At 42.5% G+C, this 16,535-nt stretch overlaps 1 protein-coding gene across 2 annotated transcripts in view; it reads right to left on the bottom strand.

The window, feature by feature from the left end:
• The window catches only part of ctdp1 (CTD (carboxy-terminal domain, RNA polymerase II, polypeptide A) phosphatase, subunit 1), a 269,441-nt gene that overhangs the window by 234,527 nt on the left and 18,379 nt on the right, over positions 1–16,535 (bottom strand). For both annotated transcript variants that reach the window (XM_052023722.1, XM_052023723.1), the window contains exons 2-5: positions 7,700–7,783; positions 5,223–5,316; positions 2,704–2,832; positions 1,013–1,163 (exon numbers count right to left, since the gene is read on the bottom strand). In XM_052023722.1, coding sequence (XP_051879682.1) covers positions 1,013–1,163; positions 2,704–2,832; positions 5,223–5,316; positions 7,700–7,783 — 458 coding nt within the window. The remainder of the gene's footprint in view (positions 1–1,012; positions 1,164–2,703; positions 2,833–5,222; positions 5,317–7,699; positions 7,784–16,535) is intronic.

Here is a 16,535-nt window from a genome sequence, read left to right as displayed (position 1 = left end):
ATGGGAGAGTAGCCGCCACACAGTACCCATGGAGACCAAGTCCCATCTTCACACCCAGGACACCCTCCACCACAAATGTGCTCAACAGGATAGATTCCAAACAGATCAGGCATTATCAAGACTGGGAATCCAAGAGAAGCTGTGGACCACCAGCAGCAGAGTTGTATTCCATCTCAATCCATAACCTACATAGCCTAGCATCAAGCCAAGGGACCAACTTGAGTTTAATAATATGTAGAGGTATGCTTGGAAGCAACACCAGGCATAACTAAAAATGAGATACCAAACCGATGCTAAAATCTAAAGCAGCATGACACAGACAGAGCAATGAAATCCACAACAAATTAAGTGGTGAATGGCAACAGAAAGTCAGACAGCTAACAGGAAGAGGTAGCCCCAAAAACATTTATATTCTTCGCAATGGTGGAGCCAGCAACTGATTATAAAAGGCAAGGCTAAAGCATGAGCAACCAAGGTACGCAAATGAATGATGCATCTCAGCTTCCTCCCAAGATCCCCAGCATCACAGAAGGTGGTATTCAGCCAATTCAATTCATTCCAAGCAACATCAAGAAACAGCTGAACACACAGAGATAATAAGGGCTATGGAACACTGGTGGCCAAATTACCAGTAATTAACTTCCTGAACTTCTGATCTGGAGACTGGAGTTTGAATCTCATTTGGACTAGTGTGGTATCTTAGACCAATTTACCACTCACCGTTGCTTTTCATTTTATTTTCGTAAACTACCAGCCTGTCGTAAAAACACACCAGCTTCACTCAAGTCCATCAGTGAAGAAAACTGCTCTCCTCAACTGGCCAGCCCCTGACCCTCTGACCCTCAATTGCCTCCGAAATGGCCCAACAACCAATTCGATTCAGGAGGCAATCAGTGGTGGACAATGTCTCTCCCGCAATGTCCTGTGAACAAATCATTTTTTTTTAATTCCCAATTTTTGACGGCACTCTGAGAAGTTAGTTAGAAGCTGTTGTCCACCTTGCCCTGCATACCTGCGATAGTATGCGCGTAGAGCCTGCTCCCAAAGGTGAATACGTGCAGCTCGTAGAGTTTGGCTATCTTTTCCAGAAACTCTTTGCAATGCGGTCTCAGGCGTGTATGTAGCATCGGCTCTCCTCTGCCTAGCTGGAAGTGAAATATTCCCTGCAGGTGATAATAGAAATCAACACAGATAAATTGGTATTGGTTTACTATTGTCACTTGTACCGAGGTACGGTGAAAAACTTGCCTTGCATACCAATTGCACAGGTCAATTCATTAAACAGTGCAGTCACATTGAGTTAGTACAGAGTGCATTGAGGTAGACAAGTCCACCAATTTTCAGATCACGCATAAATTACGAACACCAAATCATGTGCACCGCAAACCCAATCATCATCTGCTAACCAGCTCATAAAAATAGGAAAAAGGCAAGTTCTACACTGGCCACAGAGCTTCGGACTGAGTTGACGTTCATGATGGTGTTTGCTAAGGAACTTACAGAGCAGCCTTAACATTGTAAAATAATGCTGGGCACTGCACGGCAACACCAGCAATAAAATGCGACACTGAGCTCTTTATTGAGACATTATACCCAATGGAGTACTGTCACTGTAATGCAGGAAGCACAGCAATGTCTTTGTGCACAGTAAGCTTCCACAAGCTGATCATAATAATGACTAGATTTTCCACTTTTGGTTGTGGGATAAATATTGGCCAGGACACACTGCTCCACTCTATCCCAAAATAGTGCCTTAGGATCCAAAGCATTCATCCACAAGAGCAGAAGGGGCCTCAGTTTCATATAATTGGCTGTGGGGTGACACCTCCAACAATGCATCATTCCCTCAGTACCATAATGGTTGTCAGTCTGGACTTCTGTGCTGAAGCCTCCAACTAATACCCAACATTCTGGCTCGGAGAACAAAGTGCTAATAACTGGGTCACAGCCGATGCTGTTTTGTTACTGCCTCCAAACAAAGATACTCTTCCACTTTTTTTAATCCAGTGTCTGGGCAGTAGACTTCTCATCACCTCCTTTGAGTTGATTTTATCGTGGCCAAGGGCTTCAGTCTGCATTTCCCATGTTATTTCCACACCTCTCAGCAAGATTTCTGTTTTAAAAATGTGTCCTGCCCGTTACATTATAACTTCATCATTATCAATACGAAATAGCAGGACCATGAAAAAGATTACAGGTGGTTGTAATTATCTGAGAGCACAGAGTACAGAAATACAATTCACATGGAGCAAGAAACAAGCTGCTGGAAGAACTCAACAGATCAGGCAGCATCTGTGGAGGGAAATGAACAGTTGAAGTTTCAGGTAGAGAGCCTTCATCGGTCCAGATGAAGGGCGTTGACCCGAAATGTCGACTGTCCATGTCCCTCTACAGATGCTGCCTGACTCGTTGAGTTCCTCCAGTAGGTTGTGTTTTGCTTCAGATTCCAGCATCTGCAGTCTCATGTCTACACAATTAACATGTTCCACAGATAATCAATACTTTTACCAATTAATTTGGTCGTGGGCATCGCTGGCAAGGCCACTGTTTATTGCCTGTCCCTACTTGCCCTCAAGAACGTGGTGATGAGCTGCCTTCCTGAACCGCTGCAGTCTTTCTAGTGAAGGTAGTCTTACAGTACCATTGTGGAGGGCATTCCAGGACCTAGACCCAGTGATAAGTTTCCACTCAGCAAGAGCTCACCTTGTTGGACATTTTTTGGCACAGCTGCTCTGTTGTGTGGATTAAAGTCTGATCCAGATCCACCATCAACACTAGCTTTCTGTTCTTATGTAGCCACTGCTGATCCTCTCGACCCAATTGCTCAGCTTGCTGTGTGATGAGGGGGGCAAGAAGAAAAAATTTTAAAAATTCATACATATCTATTAACATATCATGTACAGAGAAACTTCACAGCACAGTAAAAGGCTATTCAATCTCCATATGCATGATGGACTTTGTACTCTGTATAAGCCTCCTTCAAATGCCTAACCACATCAGCATATTCTTCTATTCTTTTCTCTTTCACGTGGGTTTCCATTAAAAGCACCTGGTAAATACCTCAACTACTCTCTGGTTTAATGAGATCCACACTCCTACTGTTCTCTGGGTAAAGAACTTTTAGAGTTCATGACTTAACAGTGATCATCTTAAATTTACACCTGCAAGTTTTGGACACCCATAAATGGACACATTTTCTCTAGTCTGTCCTGTTCAATACATCACAGGCACATCTCTCCCCACCATCGGTAGTATCTACAGGAGGTGCTGCCTCAGAAAGGAAACATCCATCAAAGATCCCCACCATCTGGGCCATGCCATCTTCTTGCAGCTACCATCAGGCAGGAGGTACAGAAGCCTGAAGTCCTGCACCACCAGGTTCAAGAACAGCTACTTCTCTTCAACCATTCAGTTCTTGAACCAACTGGCACAACCCCAATCACTACAACACTATGACCACTTTGATCACTTTTCACTCCAATGGACTTTTTTTTTGTTCTAATTGTGTTCTCTCTTATAAAAATTGGGTGTAATTTATGTTTAATTTATGTTTTTTCTGTGAATGCTGCTTATCTGATGCTATACGTCTGTGATGCTGCCACAAGTAAGTTTTTCATTGCACCAATGCATACATGTACTTACTGTATGTATGACAATAAACTCAACTATTAAACTCAATTATTGACTATTCAACCTCTTCATAATTTTGTAGGCCACTTCTTAAATATTCGCTTTTCCTGGGAAAAGAGCACTGTCCAATTCAGTGTTCCCAGAGAATTCTGGCATCAGTGCTCGACATCAACTTTTTCCTGCTCTTTGAATTATAAAAAGGCACAGTGCAGAATGAAGTCATTCAACCCACTGGCCTGTGTCAGTTCCATATTTTCTCCCTCCATAAGGAGGGTAGCGCAGTGTGATCCATGAGCACATCAGTGATTGCTGGATGCTTGAGAATGTCAGAAGAACCTGCAATGTGTAGTGCAGCCTATCCTGTCCAATTTTCACCGTGAAGTTAACTCCCTTCACCAGCATATCAAGATGGTATATCTTTGAGTAGCAGACAGGTTATTGTAATAACGGAATGGATTAACACAGATCAACTCTGACCAACCAGGAATATATTTCATGCCAGCCATGAAATATGAAAGACGTTAAGGGAAAAATAAACCAAGTGATGTCAGAAAAAGAATCATGATAGATTATTCAACGTTTTGAGTCTGTCCTACAATTCAGCAAGATCTTGGTTAATCTGTATCTCAACATTAACTGATACCCTTGCCCATGTAAATCTAATAGTCTCAAGGTTCCAATTAAATCAGGAATATCAAAAAGCTGGTTGTTGTCTTCTATTCTTATGTGTAGGGGGAATAAACGTGCTCTCTGATTCACTTCAGAACAGCACATCTTTCACTTTAAGAAGTTGATTTCTTACTCTGGCTATCACACCACTAGGAACAGCTTCACTCCCTTCCCAACATAATCCATAGGAATACAAAGCAAGTTTTGTAACCCATCTTCATAACATAACCTGTTAAGCACTAGATATCTTTTCCAGTAAATGCGTTTGTGGAAAGATGCAGAAAAGGAGCAAGAATTAAAACACTGCTGGAAACTCTGCAGCAGTGAATACAAAAAATTAGCACGACTTTCAAAAGGATTGAAGGAAATACAACAAGGAATAAATTATGCTGGCAACAATACAAGCAAGAAGATATTTTTTGTTTGCAAATGACGTGGATAAACATGCCAATAAATGCAAACTCAAATGTCAACTGGAACAGCCTCTCTGCTGTGCAATTACTGAGCGACAGCACCACCTATCGATAATAGGTCAGGTACACTGAAGGAAATACAACAAGGAATAAATTATGCTGGCAACAATACAAGCAAGAAGATATTTTTTGTTTGCAAATGACGTGGATAAACATGCCAATAAATGCAAACTCAAATGTCAACTGGAACAGCCTCAATGCTGTGCAATTACTGAGCGACAGCACCACCTATCGATAATAGGTCAGGTACACTCGAGAGTGCCACCTACTGGGCTCAGGAACAGCAAGAAGAAATTCATGGAAAGGAGATTAACTTGAAGATCGTTCTAAAAAGACACAGGCAGGAATGAGAGGCAAGAGGGAGAAAACCAAAAAGAGAGAGGAGACCAAGAGAGGGGCAACACACTGATGTGCAACACAAACACTGGGTTTTAATTTCACTATACTCACCTCAGAGCTCACCATCAGCTCTGGAACACTGTGAACCATGGAAACTGTTGCTGTGGCTACTGGCACCATTTGCTTCCCATTCTTCTTCTGTAACCTGAAGACAAAAAGGCAAAACAAAGGATGAATCACCATCCAAGCAGACATGGATCAGAGGAGAAAAGGAGTGTTGTCTGGCCCAATATTCTCAGCCCTCCTTTGCGATGGTTCCTGGTGAAAGGTGGCAGGGATGGTGAGGTATTTAGGAATTTCTTATTACAAAGGGTGGTAAATCTCTGAAATTTTCTACTCACAGGTTGTAGAGGCTAAATCATTATGGTTATTTAAAGAGGGAGAAGATAAATTTATGAAAGATTGAGGAATTGAAGGTTATGGGGAATTGGCACAGAAGAGGCGAGGTTTGGGACAGATCAAGCATGAATGGTGGGGGCAGGTGTTTGAGGAGCTGAGTGGCCTACTCCTGCTATTTTCTCGTGTTCATACACAGGTGACTTCCAGTTCTGGCCTCCTCTGTGAAACATAATATCCACACCCATGTTATCAACCCCTTCCATTATCAGAAAGGCCACTCAACCTTCCCCTTTCTAGAGAAAATAACTCCAGCCTTCGCCTGGAAGCACGAACTTACTCGAAAATCATTTCTGCACCCTCTACTATCCCAGTGTCCTTTCTATAAATTGGAGACAAGTTCAGTACAACCAAGACAGTAAAAGCTCAAAAATCCAGACAGAAAACTGGAGGAACTTAGTGGGTCAGACAGAATCTATGGAAGGAAATGGACAGTCGATGTTTTACTGTACACTCAATTTGCAACACTCCTTCGAAGGTCACAGACATTACAAAGACAACTAGACAGGCTACGACACAGAGCTATTTAGGAATTCCAATATGGGACTGGTGCCCTCCTTGGATTAAAAAAGGGATGAGTGAACAAAGTGAGGGACTGTGGAACAATTGTGTACCCATTTTCAACCCCTTCAATCATGGTAATTTGGCTCTTCTCCCATGCTTCAGATTCCTTTACCTGCCAAGGAATTCACTGCTCAAGGTGAGCCTGACGATAACAGCACTTCATGCCTGCCAAGACTCACCTCTGAGTCAGAAGGTTACAGAGGCCATATCTCAGTTTGGACACAGGAATATTTTGGGCTGACTAATGCTGCACCTTGGAAGTGCTACATTTGCAGTAGCACAGTGGGCAGAGCCTCACCCTCGCAGCTCCTGACCTCCAGTGTGGTCTGTGTGCAGTTTGCTCATTTTCCCAGTGAACACACGGGTTTCTACCAAGTGCTCCAGTTTCCTCTCTCAGGGAGGGTTGGTAGGTTAACTGCCTACTGTAAATCGCCCCTAGTGTGCAGGTGCATGTTTGAATCTGAGTGGAATTGATAAGAATGTCTGGAGAATAAAATAGGTTAGGGTAGGATGAGTGACGGTCAGCAGGACCCCAGTGGGCTGAAGGGCTTGCTTCCAAGTTGTATTATTCCATCAGAGGCTCTGCCTTCCATGAGATGTTAAACCAAGAGTCCACCTGCTCTCTCATGTCGATGACAAGGATCCCACAGTAGTATTCTGAAGAGGAACTGGCAGGTGGGATGGGAGTTGCTCCAGAGCCAATATTTACCCTTCCCACGTCATCACCTCTAACTGCAATCTGGCTCTCAACAGGTTACTGCTTGTCAAGCACAAAGTGACTTCTAATAGCACATCATTGGAAGTAGAACACATTGGGACATCCTAAGCCTTTCTTTCTTAGAGTCATGAAGTCATGATACAGGCCCTTCAGACCAACCAGTCCATGCGGACCATGGTGTCCACCCAGCCAGTTCCAATTTCCTGCATTTGGCCCATTTCCCTCTAAGCCCTGCCCCTCCACATACCTATCCAAGTGCTTCTTAAATGACACTATTGTACCTGCCTCAACACTTCCTCTGGCAGCTCATTCCATATACTCACCACCCTCTGTGTGAAAAAATTGCCCCTCTGGTCCCTTTTAAATCTTTCCCCTCTCACTCTAAACCCATGCCCCTGGTTTTGGACTCACCTGCCATGGGGAAAAAACTGTCACCATCCACCTTATCTATGCCTCTCATAATTTTAAGCACTTCTATAAGGTCGTCTCTCATTCTCCTCTGCTCCAAGGAATAAAGACCTACCCTGGCCAACCTCTCCCTATAACTCAGGCCTTCTCGTCCTGGCAACATCCTCGTAAATCTTCTCTGTACTTTTTCCAGCTTAACCACATCTTTTCTAGAATCAGGTGACCAAAACCGTACAGAGTACTCCAAGTGTGGCCTCACCAATGACTTGTACATCCAGAAATACCGGAGAGAAACAACTCCACTTTGGTGAACCAGTTAGGTTGAGGCAATTCCAAACAACCAGAAGGGAAGGTTATTCTGCAAAGACTCTGCTTCGGATCTCACTATGATGTACATTTTGAAACAAAGATAAGTGGATGCAAGGGGGAGAAAGAAACTTACTGTGTCAAGTCTTGACCACATGCTGCACAGAGACCTTTCATGATGACAGGATGATTGCATCCTTCAAGTCGCACTAATACAGCTCTGCAAAGATCAAAGGAGAGATGTCATTAGCATGGACGCAAGGAAATGTTTTCTTTAAGAAAAGGTACTGCTACAGGTGGGGTGAAAATAAGAAACAAAACTGCAGACACTGGAGACCTGGACCTGATCGGCATGGATGAGTTGAGCCAAAGGACCCATTTCCATGCTGTACAACTCGAAACAAAAAAGTGCTAGAAAAAGAAACACACTGCAGGTCAGGCAGCATCTGTGGAAAGAGAAACAGAGTTAATGTTTCAGTTCAGAGACCCCTCATCAGAACTGGAAAAGAGAAATAAAAAAGATAATAAAAGAAAATAAAGGAGGATAATTTTAAATTGTAGAGATGGCTGCATGAGGGACGGAAAGGACAAAGGAAATTGGAACAGGTGTCAGCATTCGGCCACTCACACCTATTTTGCTCTTCAATAAGATCATGACTGATCTTCTATGTCAGTTCACTAACCTGCCAAACTCCACTATCCCTGGAGCCCAAAGATAAATTAATCTCTGCCCTGGCTATGCTCAATAACCAGTATCTACAGTTGACTGAGGTAGAGATTCACAGCATATTCCCCCCACATCACTTTCCTAAATGTCTGGCCCCTTAACCCAGAAGACTCTCCTCTTGTCCCAGACTTGCTTGCCTATCAGCACCCACCCCGGCAATCCTCTCTCCACCAGAAATGCCAACTGTTCGTTTCCTTCCACAGACGCTGCCTGACCCACTGAGTTCCGCCAGCAGCTCATTTTTTTTGCTCTTGATTCCAGCATCTGCACTCGTGTCCCATCTCTCAATGGGATCACCTCTCATTATTCATAATTCCGATAAGTATAGCCCAATGTTAATCACCCTCTCCTCATGGACAGCACACCAGAATTTATTCTGTGAACCGATCATTCCTTTGCTACAGAAATCCAAACTTCAAGTGTGGTTCTACAAGAGACCTCTCTGACTGCAGCTAGACTCACTCACTTCTGTCATCAAAGGGCAGAACAAGCCAGAGGATCTGAAAGGGATCCTGGAATCCTCCTGGTCCTTCACTTGCAGTGACCAGGGCAGCCAGCTGCCTCACCTTCTGCTTGGATTTTCCTTCACACAAGCTGCACAAGCAGCCAATGAACAAACTTCCTGCTTAATAAACAGTTTGAGACACCTACATTTCCCAGCAGCTGTACTTCTTCGCTAAAGGTGTTGGGAACTTCCTTGGAGATCAGATCTCCGCCAGCTGCCTCCAGGTTTACAGCCCTGATGCAAACAGCAACACCACAAGCCGTGTGCAGACAAGGAATGAGTTAGTAATTATCACCGTCAATCTCACCTGGACACTGTCTAAAAATCAATCCCAGCCACTTTGCACTGTTTGCATTGTATGACCTTACGCCAGTCACCTGCACTCTGCTGCAGAAATCACAGATGATAATCAGGAGACACTGCTGCAGCTGTGGATATGAATCCTGCGTGCTGGGCGAGACTGGTGGCAGCTGTGGCTCAGTGGGTAGCACTCTCGGCTCTCGGTCAGAAGGCTATGAGTTCAAGTCCCGCTCCAGAGAATTGAGGACAATAATTCATGCTGACACACCAGCTCAGTACTGAGAGATGGAGGTGCTGAGCTTTAGGTAGGGCAGTAAACCCAAGCCCTGTTTGCTCTCTCCTCACTGCACTACATTGAAGAGCTGCTACAGAGCTTTCTCCCCTGTTCCGCCAAACACTTACCCCGCAATAAATTAACGACACCAGCTTGTAGTGGCAGGGTACTGCATTGCAATAGCAGCCACAGTTTTAAAGTACTTCACTGGCCACGAAGCACTTTGTGACATGGAAGTCAGAAAAGGCAGTGGGGCTGGGCACAGCAGGAAGAGAGCAGCGTGAAAGTTTAAAGCATGGGAGATTGGCGGGGGGTGGGGGGGAGGGGTGGGGTGGGGAGGGGAGTCAGCAAACCTGGGCAAAAAGTATACAGGCACTCGTATCAATAGGACATGTTACACTCAACAGGGCTGGGAACCAGTAACCTCACAGGGTACTTTAACAGGGGTGAGTCTAAACAAGCTTGACCCTTGGAATTCAGGGAGCAGAGAAAACAAAGCAGGAACTGGAAGCTAGAAAAATAACAAGCAAAATAAAGCAGAGGAAACTACAGCAAAGCATCAAAAGAAATTAAAATTATAGAAAAGTGTTAGGAGGGCAAAATTTTAAAAGTACTATTTCTGGATGCATGCTGCATTCACAAAACAAGAGGAATTAATGGCACAAGTGAATGGATCTGATCCAACTGCCATTACAGAAACATGGCTGCAATGTGACAAGAGGCAGGAGCTGAATGTTCAAGGGTATTCGATATTCAGGAAGGACAGGTAAAAAGGTAAAGGAGGTGGAGCAGCACTATAAAGGATGAGATCAGTACAGGGGTGAGAAATACTTCTGGCTCAGCAGATCGTGATATAGAATTACAGTCAGTTTGAGTGGAGCCAAGACACAAAGAGGGCAGAAAACATTGCTGGGAATTACTTAGAGGCCACCAGATAGTAGTTATCAGGCACAGCATAAAATCAGAAAATTAGATGCGTGTACAACAAAGTTAATGTAGTAATCATGGAGGCATTTAACCTACACTGAGAGTGGACAATTAAAGTCAACAGTAATAAGACCAGGGACAATTCATGGAATACATACAAGACTGTTCTCCAAATCAATATGTTGAAGAACTAACTTGGGGAAGAGCTTTAGATCTTGCATTATGCTATGAAAAATGGTTAATTACCTTGTCATCAATTACCTTCGAGGAAGATTTAAGGGTCTTTAAGTGACCATCATCTGAAAGAATCTTACATTGAGTCTTAAAGTGATGCAGTTCAATCTGAAACTAATCTTAAATCTAAACAAAATAAACTATAAAGATATGAGGGGCAAGATGGCTGTAGTTGTTTAGGAAACTTCAATCAGAAGGCATGACGATGATCCAACATTTGAAGAAATACATGATTTCCAAAATAAATATTTTTCTAAGGCACAAAAACACAAATAGAGAAGTGGTGCATCTATGGCTGAAAGGAAAAATGAAGGGTAGTATTAAGGAAGAAGCTTATAAAGTTTCTAGAAATAACTGTAGTCCTAAAGACCGGAAGTATTTTAGTAGATGACAAAGGAAGGAGCCGATAAAGGGAAGATAGAATCCGAGAGTAAACATAAAAACTAGACTGCAAGAGTTTCTATCAATATGCAAAAAGGTAAAAAGAAACAGCAAGGGTAAATGCTGGTCACTGATGGTCAAAGAAAAGAGAATTAAAATGGGGGGGGGGTGAAGGAAATGGGTGAGGAATTAAACAAATACCGTCTGCCTGCTTTCACAGAAGACAAAAAAATCTGACAGTAATATGGGAGCATCAAGGGCCTTATGATCTACAATTTTCAAAAAGGTGGAGTTAGAGATGGTGCATGCGCTGGTATCATCTTCCAAAATTCTATGAAGCCTGCACTGGTTCCTGTGGATTGAAGGATGGCAAATGTGACCCCACTGATTGAGAAAAAGAGAGACAGGAAGCATGGAACTACAAACCAGTTCTCTAAATGGTAGGGACAATCATGGAATCTATAATGAAGAACTAGCAGAACACCCTGAAAAGAATGATGGTATTGAGTGGAGTCAGCATGGATCTATGAAAAGAATACTTCAAGGATGTAACTGGCAGAATAGATACGGGTGTATCAGCGTGCATGGTGTAATTATATTTTCAAGAAGGCTTTCCATAAAGGTCCCAGAAAAGGAGATTGGTCAACAAAGTTAGAGCACATGAAATTGTGGGGTAATTAATTGGTAATTAGTTTATTGCCACATGTACCAAGATAGTGAAAAGCTTTGCTTTGCATGCCATTCATACAGATCATTCCAAAACACAAGTATATCAAGGGAGTACAAAAGGGAAAAGCAGTAACAGAATGCAGAATGTAGTATTACAGTTACAGAGAAAGTGCAGTGCAGGTAGACAAAGTGCAAGGGCCATGGCAAGGTAGATTGGGAAATCAAGGATATCATCATCATCAAAACAAGAGGTCCGTTCGAGGGTCTTATAACAGCGGGATAGAAGTTGTCCTTGAACCTGGTGGTGTGTGTTTTCAAGGAGGAAGAAGGGAGAATATCTCAGGTGGGAGGAGTCTTTGATTATGCTGGTTGCTTTTTCAAGGCAGTGGGAAATGTAGACAGAGTCCACGGAGGGGAGGCTGGTTTTCGTGATGGACTGAGTTGTGTCCGCAACGCTCTGCAATCTTTTGCGGTCTCGGGCAGAACAGTTGCTATACCTGTGATGAATCCAGAGAGAATGCTCTCTATGGTGCATTTTAAAAAAATTGGTGAGGATCATTAAGGAGATGCCACATTTCTTTAGCTTTCTAAAGAAGTAGAGGTGCTAGTGTGCTTTCTTGGCCATGACGTCTACATGGTTGGACGAGGACAAGCTACACTGCTGTGGATTAAGAGTTAGTTAAGAGACTAGAAGCAACAAGAAGAAATAAACTGGTCTTTCTCAGGCTGCCAGGCCCTGACTGGTGGGTACCACAGGGTTGGTACTTGGGTCACAGCTTTTCAATGACCTATAATCGATGAAAAGATAAAAGAAATAACTAAAGACGCAGGAAATCTGAAATATTTGCTGAGCAGACCAAAACCACATTTTCAAATTTGCTGATGGTACAGAACTAGGCAGGATTGTGAATAGTGAGAACAATACAGAGAGAATAGAGACAACCTGAGTCATTGGGTTAGAACATGGCAATAGGAATACATGTAAAAATATGTACTTAGATGCACAAACAGAACATTTTTTTAAAAATGGTGACATATTGGGAAATGGTGACACGAAGTACACCGAATGCCCATAAGCAGGTGCAAAGGGTACACTGGCTCTTATTACAAGAGGATTTGAATACAGGAGTAAAGAGGACTTACTACATGTATGTAGAACACTGGTGAGACCGTATCTTTTTGGTCTTGTAAGTTAAAGAAAAAAAAGATACATTTTCCAAATAGGGAGTACAGTAAAGATTCACTACATTGGTTTCACGGCTGGTTATAAGCCATAGGAGAAGAGATTAAGGAGAGTAGTGAATAGAGTTTAGAAGAATGACAGGTGATTTCATTGAAACTTGCATAATCCTTACAGGGCTCAACAGGGTGGATGCAGGGAAGAGGTTTCCCCTCGTTGAAGAGTCCAGAACAAGGAATCACCATCTCAGAAGAGGTCAGCTATTTGGGACTTGGATAAGGATAAGGTTCTTCATTTGATCTTTGGTATTCTCTACCCCAAAGGGGCTGTGTAGGCTCAGTCAATGAGTTCATTCAAAAATCAAGATTGCTATGTTCTTTTTTTTAAAAAGGGAATCAACAAATACAGGGATAGTGCAGGAAAAGTGGTGCTGAGGTACAAGATTAGCCATGATTTTGATGAATGGTTTGAAGGGCCAGATAGCCTACTCCTAATTTTAATGTCATTAGGGAAATTTTTAAGTTTATGAGGGACAGGTATTCAAAATAATAAGGGGCTTGGGTAAGGCAGATGGCAAGATATTTTACCCCATAGCAGAGGTGTCTAAAACTCTAGGGCACAGACTTAGGGCAAAAGGTAAAGTGTTTGGAGGGGATCGGAGGAGGAGCTTCCCCCCACCCTCCCACCAAACAGGGGGTGACTGAAATCTGGAACACACTGCCTAAGGAGTTGGCAGAGGCAAGTTGAAGAAGCATCCAGACAAGCACCTGAACTGCCCAGGCTATGGACCAAGTGCAGATAAATGGGATGAGTACAGATGGGTTCTTGATGGTCAGCAAGGATAGTAGTCCAAAGGCCGTATGTCTCAATGACTCTATCACTTGGTATGACTGCTACCTTAAGTTCCACCTACTAGCTGACAGGTGATGCACTGACTCAGTTGCACAACAACATGAGCACTGGAGGGTGGTGTTCCAACCGAGCATATTTCTTTATTTACAGTTGTTCACTGACACATTATTCTCAAATGTCAATCCATCTAATCGCATCAAATCTAACACCCAAGGCAAAGCTATAAGGATTATGCAAATGTATTTCTTGAAATGCAGTTTATAAAGAAAGGTGAATATTGTATAAAATAAGCGACTAAGCTTATTTTGGATAAATTGTTTATTATTTGAGTTATTTTTGGGCAAACTCTTTATGAGCTGTCCCCAGAAGATTCTCTCATTACATTTATTAGAATCGTTCTACTCTTAATTCTCAGCTTTCTAACTACCTTGATACACTTACATATGGCATGCATCTGCCTGGACAGCACACAAACACAAGTTTTTTCACTGTATCTTAGTACATGCGACAATAATAAACAAATACCAATACAAAATATATTATTTTGGCTAATTATTGGGGAACTATTTTGAGGTTATTTTGGTTAAATATCATAAAAGTAGGTATATATGAAGAGACTTGCATTTAGACTATTTTAAATCTGGTGTTAATTAACCCTCTAAGTCATTGTTCTAAATGCTGTCCGAGTTCCCAAAGTTTTTCCTTCCTTCTGCTTGAGTTTGTCAGTACTCCAAGAGCTTTTTTTAAAACCAGAACCAGCTTTTAACATTCCACCATTAAAAGAGAAATCAAATTCTCAATTTGGCACAGTGGTATTTCACTCCACCCTCCCCAAGACAGAGTCTAGTAATTTAACCACAAGGCTCATGAACACAATGCCTTTCAAAGTAAAAGCTGCACATCACCACATCCCTCAGTCCTCGGAATACTGTTGTAACTGTGAACCCTGTTGCTAAGATGGCCTGCAGCTCCACATATCCTCCAGATGGAAAGCAGAAATTGAAGACATTTTTAGGAAGTGCACAGGATTTAGATGAAGCACTACAAAGGAGAACATCTACAAGTTTCTCTTTTAATGGAGATCTGGAATGTTAAAAGCTGGTTTTGGTGCAAAGCTCTTGGAGTGCTGACAAACACAGGAAGAAGGAAGAAAGACCTTCAGTTAGGAACTTGGACAGCTCTTAGAACACTGCAGAATACTTTGATTTTTGCATTAAAGCATTCCGTCAAATTTATACTTCAATCAAGAAATGCTACAGAGATTAAATTTGGTCCTCATCACTGAAAATTGAAGTTAAAAATCTAATTAAATTGACTCTGAACTTTGCAGTTGTGGAATAACTCCATGCCTGAAGTCCCAAATGAGTTATTCCCTCAAATGCTCAAGAAAGTGAGCAAGACTCCAGATAAGTTTTTGTTTCAAGAAGTCTTTAAAAACATGTTCTACTGACTGCTTTCTTGGCTCTGAAGGCTACTAGATGGCAGATATCACTAAACAGCAATGAGGTAAAGATAAGATTTGTATTACAAAAGGACTTTCACAATCTCAGGAATTCCCAAAACATATTTATTTGTAAAGTGCAGATATTCCTTTAATCTGGAAAAGATGACAGTCAATTTGCACACAGCAAGCATTCACAAATAGCAAAGTGTTAATGAGCACATTACCTGCTTTTAGTGATGCTGATTCAGGAATAAACATTGGCTCCCACGCAACAGAACAAATGCCCCTGTTGTCTTTGAAAAATGCCACAAGATCAACTATAACTGCCTGAGAGAGCAGAGTTTTAATGCCTTGTGTGAACAAAAGTACTTCTGACCATACAGCACCTCTACTCTCTGTTGATCTTCCAATCTGCCTCATTGTGGCCCTTGCCTACTTACACTGCACTTTCTCTGTGACCGCTACACTATATTCTGCATTCTGTTTTTCTTTTTACTAGCTTGATGTATGGAATGATCTGTCTGGATGACAAGCAAACACAAGCTTTTCACTCTATCTCAGTACATGTGACAATAATAAACCAATACCCTCTGACCCTGGACAGAACAAGGATACAAAAAAATGCCAGGAACACTTTTCCAGTTCTGGCAAAGGATCTCAGATCCGAAATATTGACTGTTTCTCTTTCCACAGATGCTGCCTGACCTGCAGAGTATTTCTGACATTTTCTGTTTTCATTTCAGCTTTCCAGCATCTGCAGGTTTTTTATCCCCCCCCAGAGCAAGAACAGGGTTCCCCTGATCCTCACCTTCTATCCCAGCCTCCTCTCTCAATGCATCATCCTTCACAGTTCCTGCCAACTCCACCACCAGATACATCGTCCCCTCCCCTTTCAGCATTTCAAACAGATCAAGGCAAAAGCAACGGCAACTGCGGCTTCTTTGATTTAAGGATACATCTGCTGTGTGCTTTAATGCAAATCAAAATACACTACAGAGATTAAATTAAGTCCTTATCACTAAAAATTGAACATGTTACGAATCTAATTAAACTGACACTGAACTTTACAGAGTTGTGAAATAACTCTGTGCCGAACAGTCTTTCCACGTGAAGCAGCAATGTGGTCTCCTCTATAAGGGGCAGGCACAGTAGTGTAGCGGTTAGCGTAACGCTTTACAGCGCCAGCGACCAGGGTTCAATTCCGGTCGCTGTCTGTAAGGAGTTTGTACGTTCTCCCCACGTCTGCGTGGGTTTCCTCCCACATTCCAAAGACGTACGGGTTAGGAGGTTGTGGGCACGTTATGTTGGCGCTGGAAGCGTGGCGACACTTGCAGGCTGACCCCCAGAACACTCGACACACAAGATGCATTTCACTGTGTGTTTTGATGTACATGTGACTAATAAAGATATCTCATCTTATCTCATACTGGAGAAACCAAAGGCAGATTGGGTGACTGTTTTGCAGACCATCTGTATTCA

Source organism: Pristis pectinata, chromosome 9, assembly GCF_009764475.1.
Source record: "Pristis pectinata isolate sPriPec2 chromosome 9, sPriPec2.1.pri, whole genome shotgun sequence".
NCBI lineage: Eukaryota > Metazoa > Chordata > Chondrichthyes > Rhinopristiformes > Pristidae > Pristis > Pristis pectinata.
The sequence above is the reverse complement of the archived record's forward strand: the minus strand, read 5'-3'. Positions and strand labels throughout refer to the sequence as shown.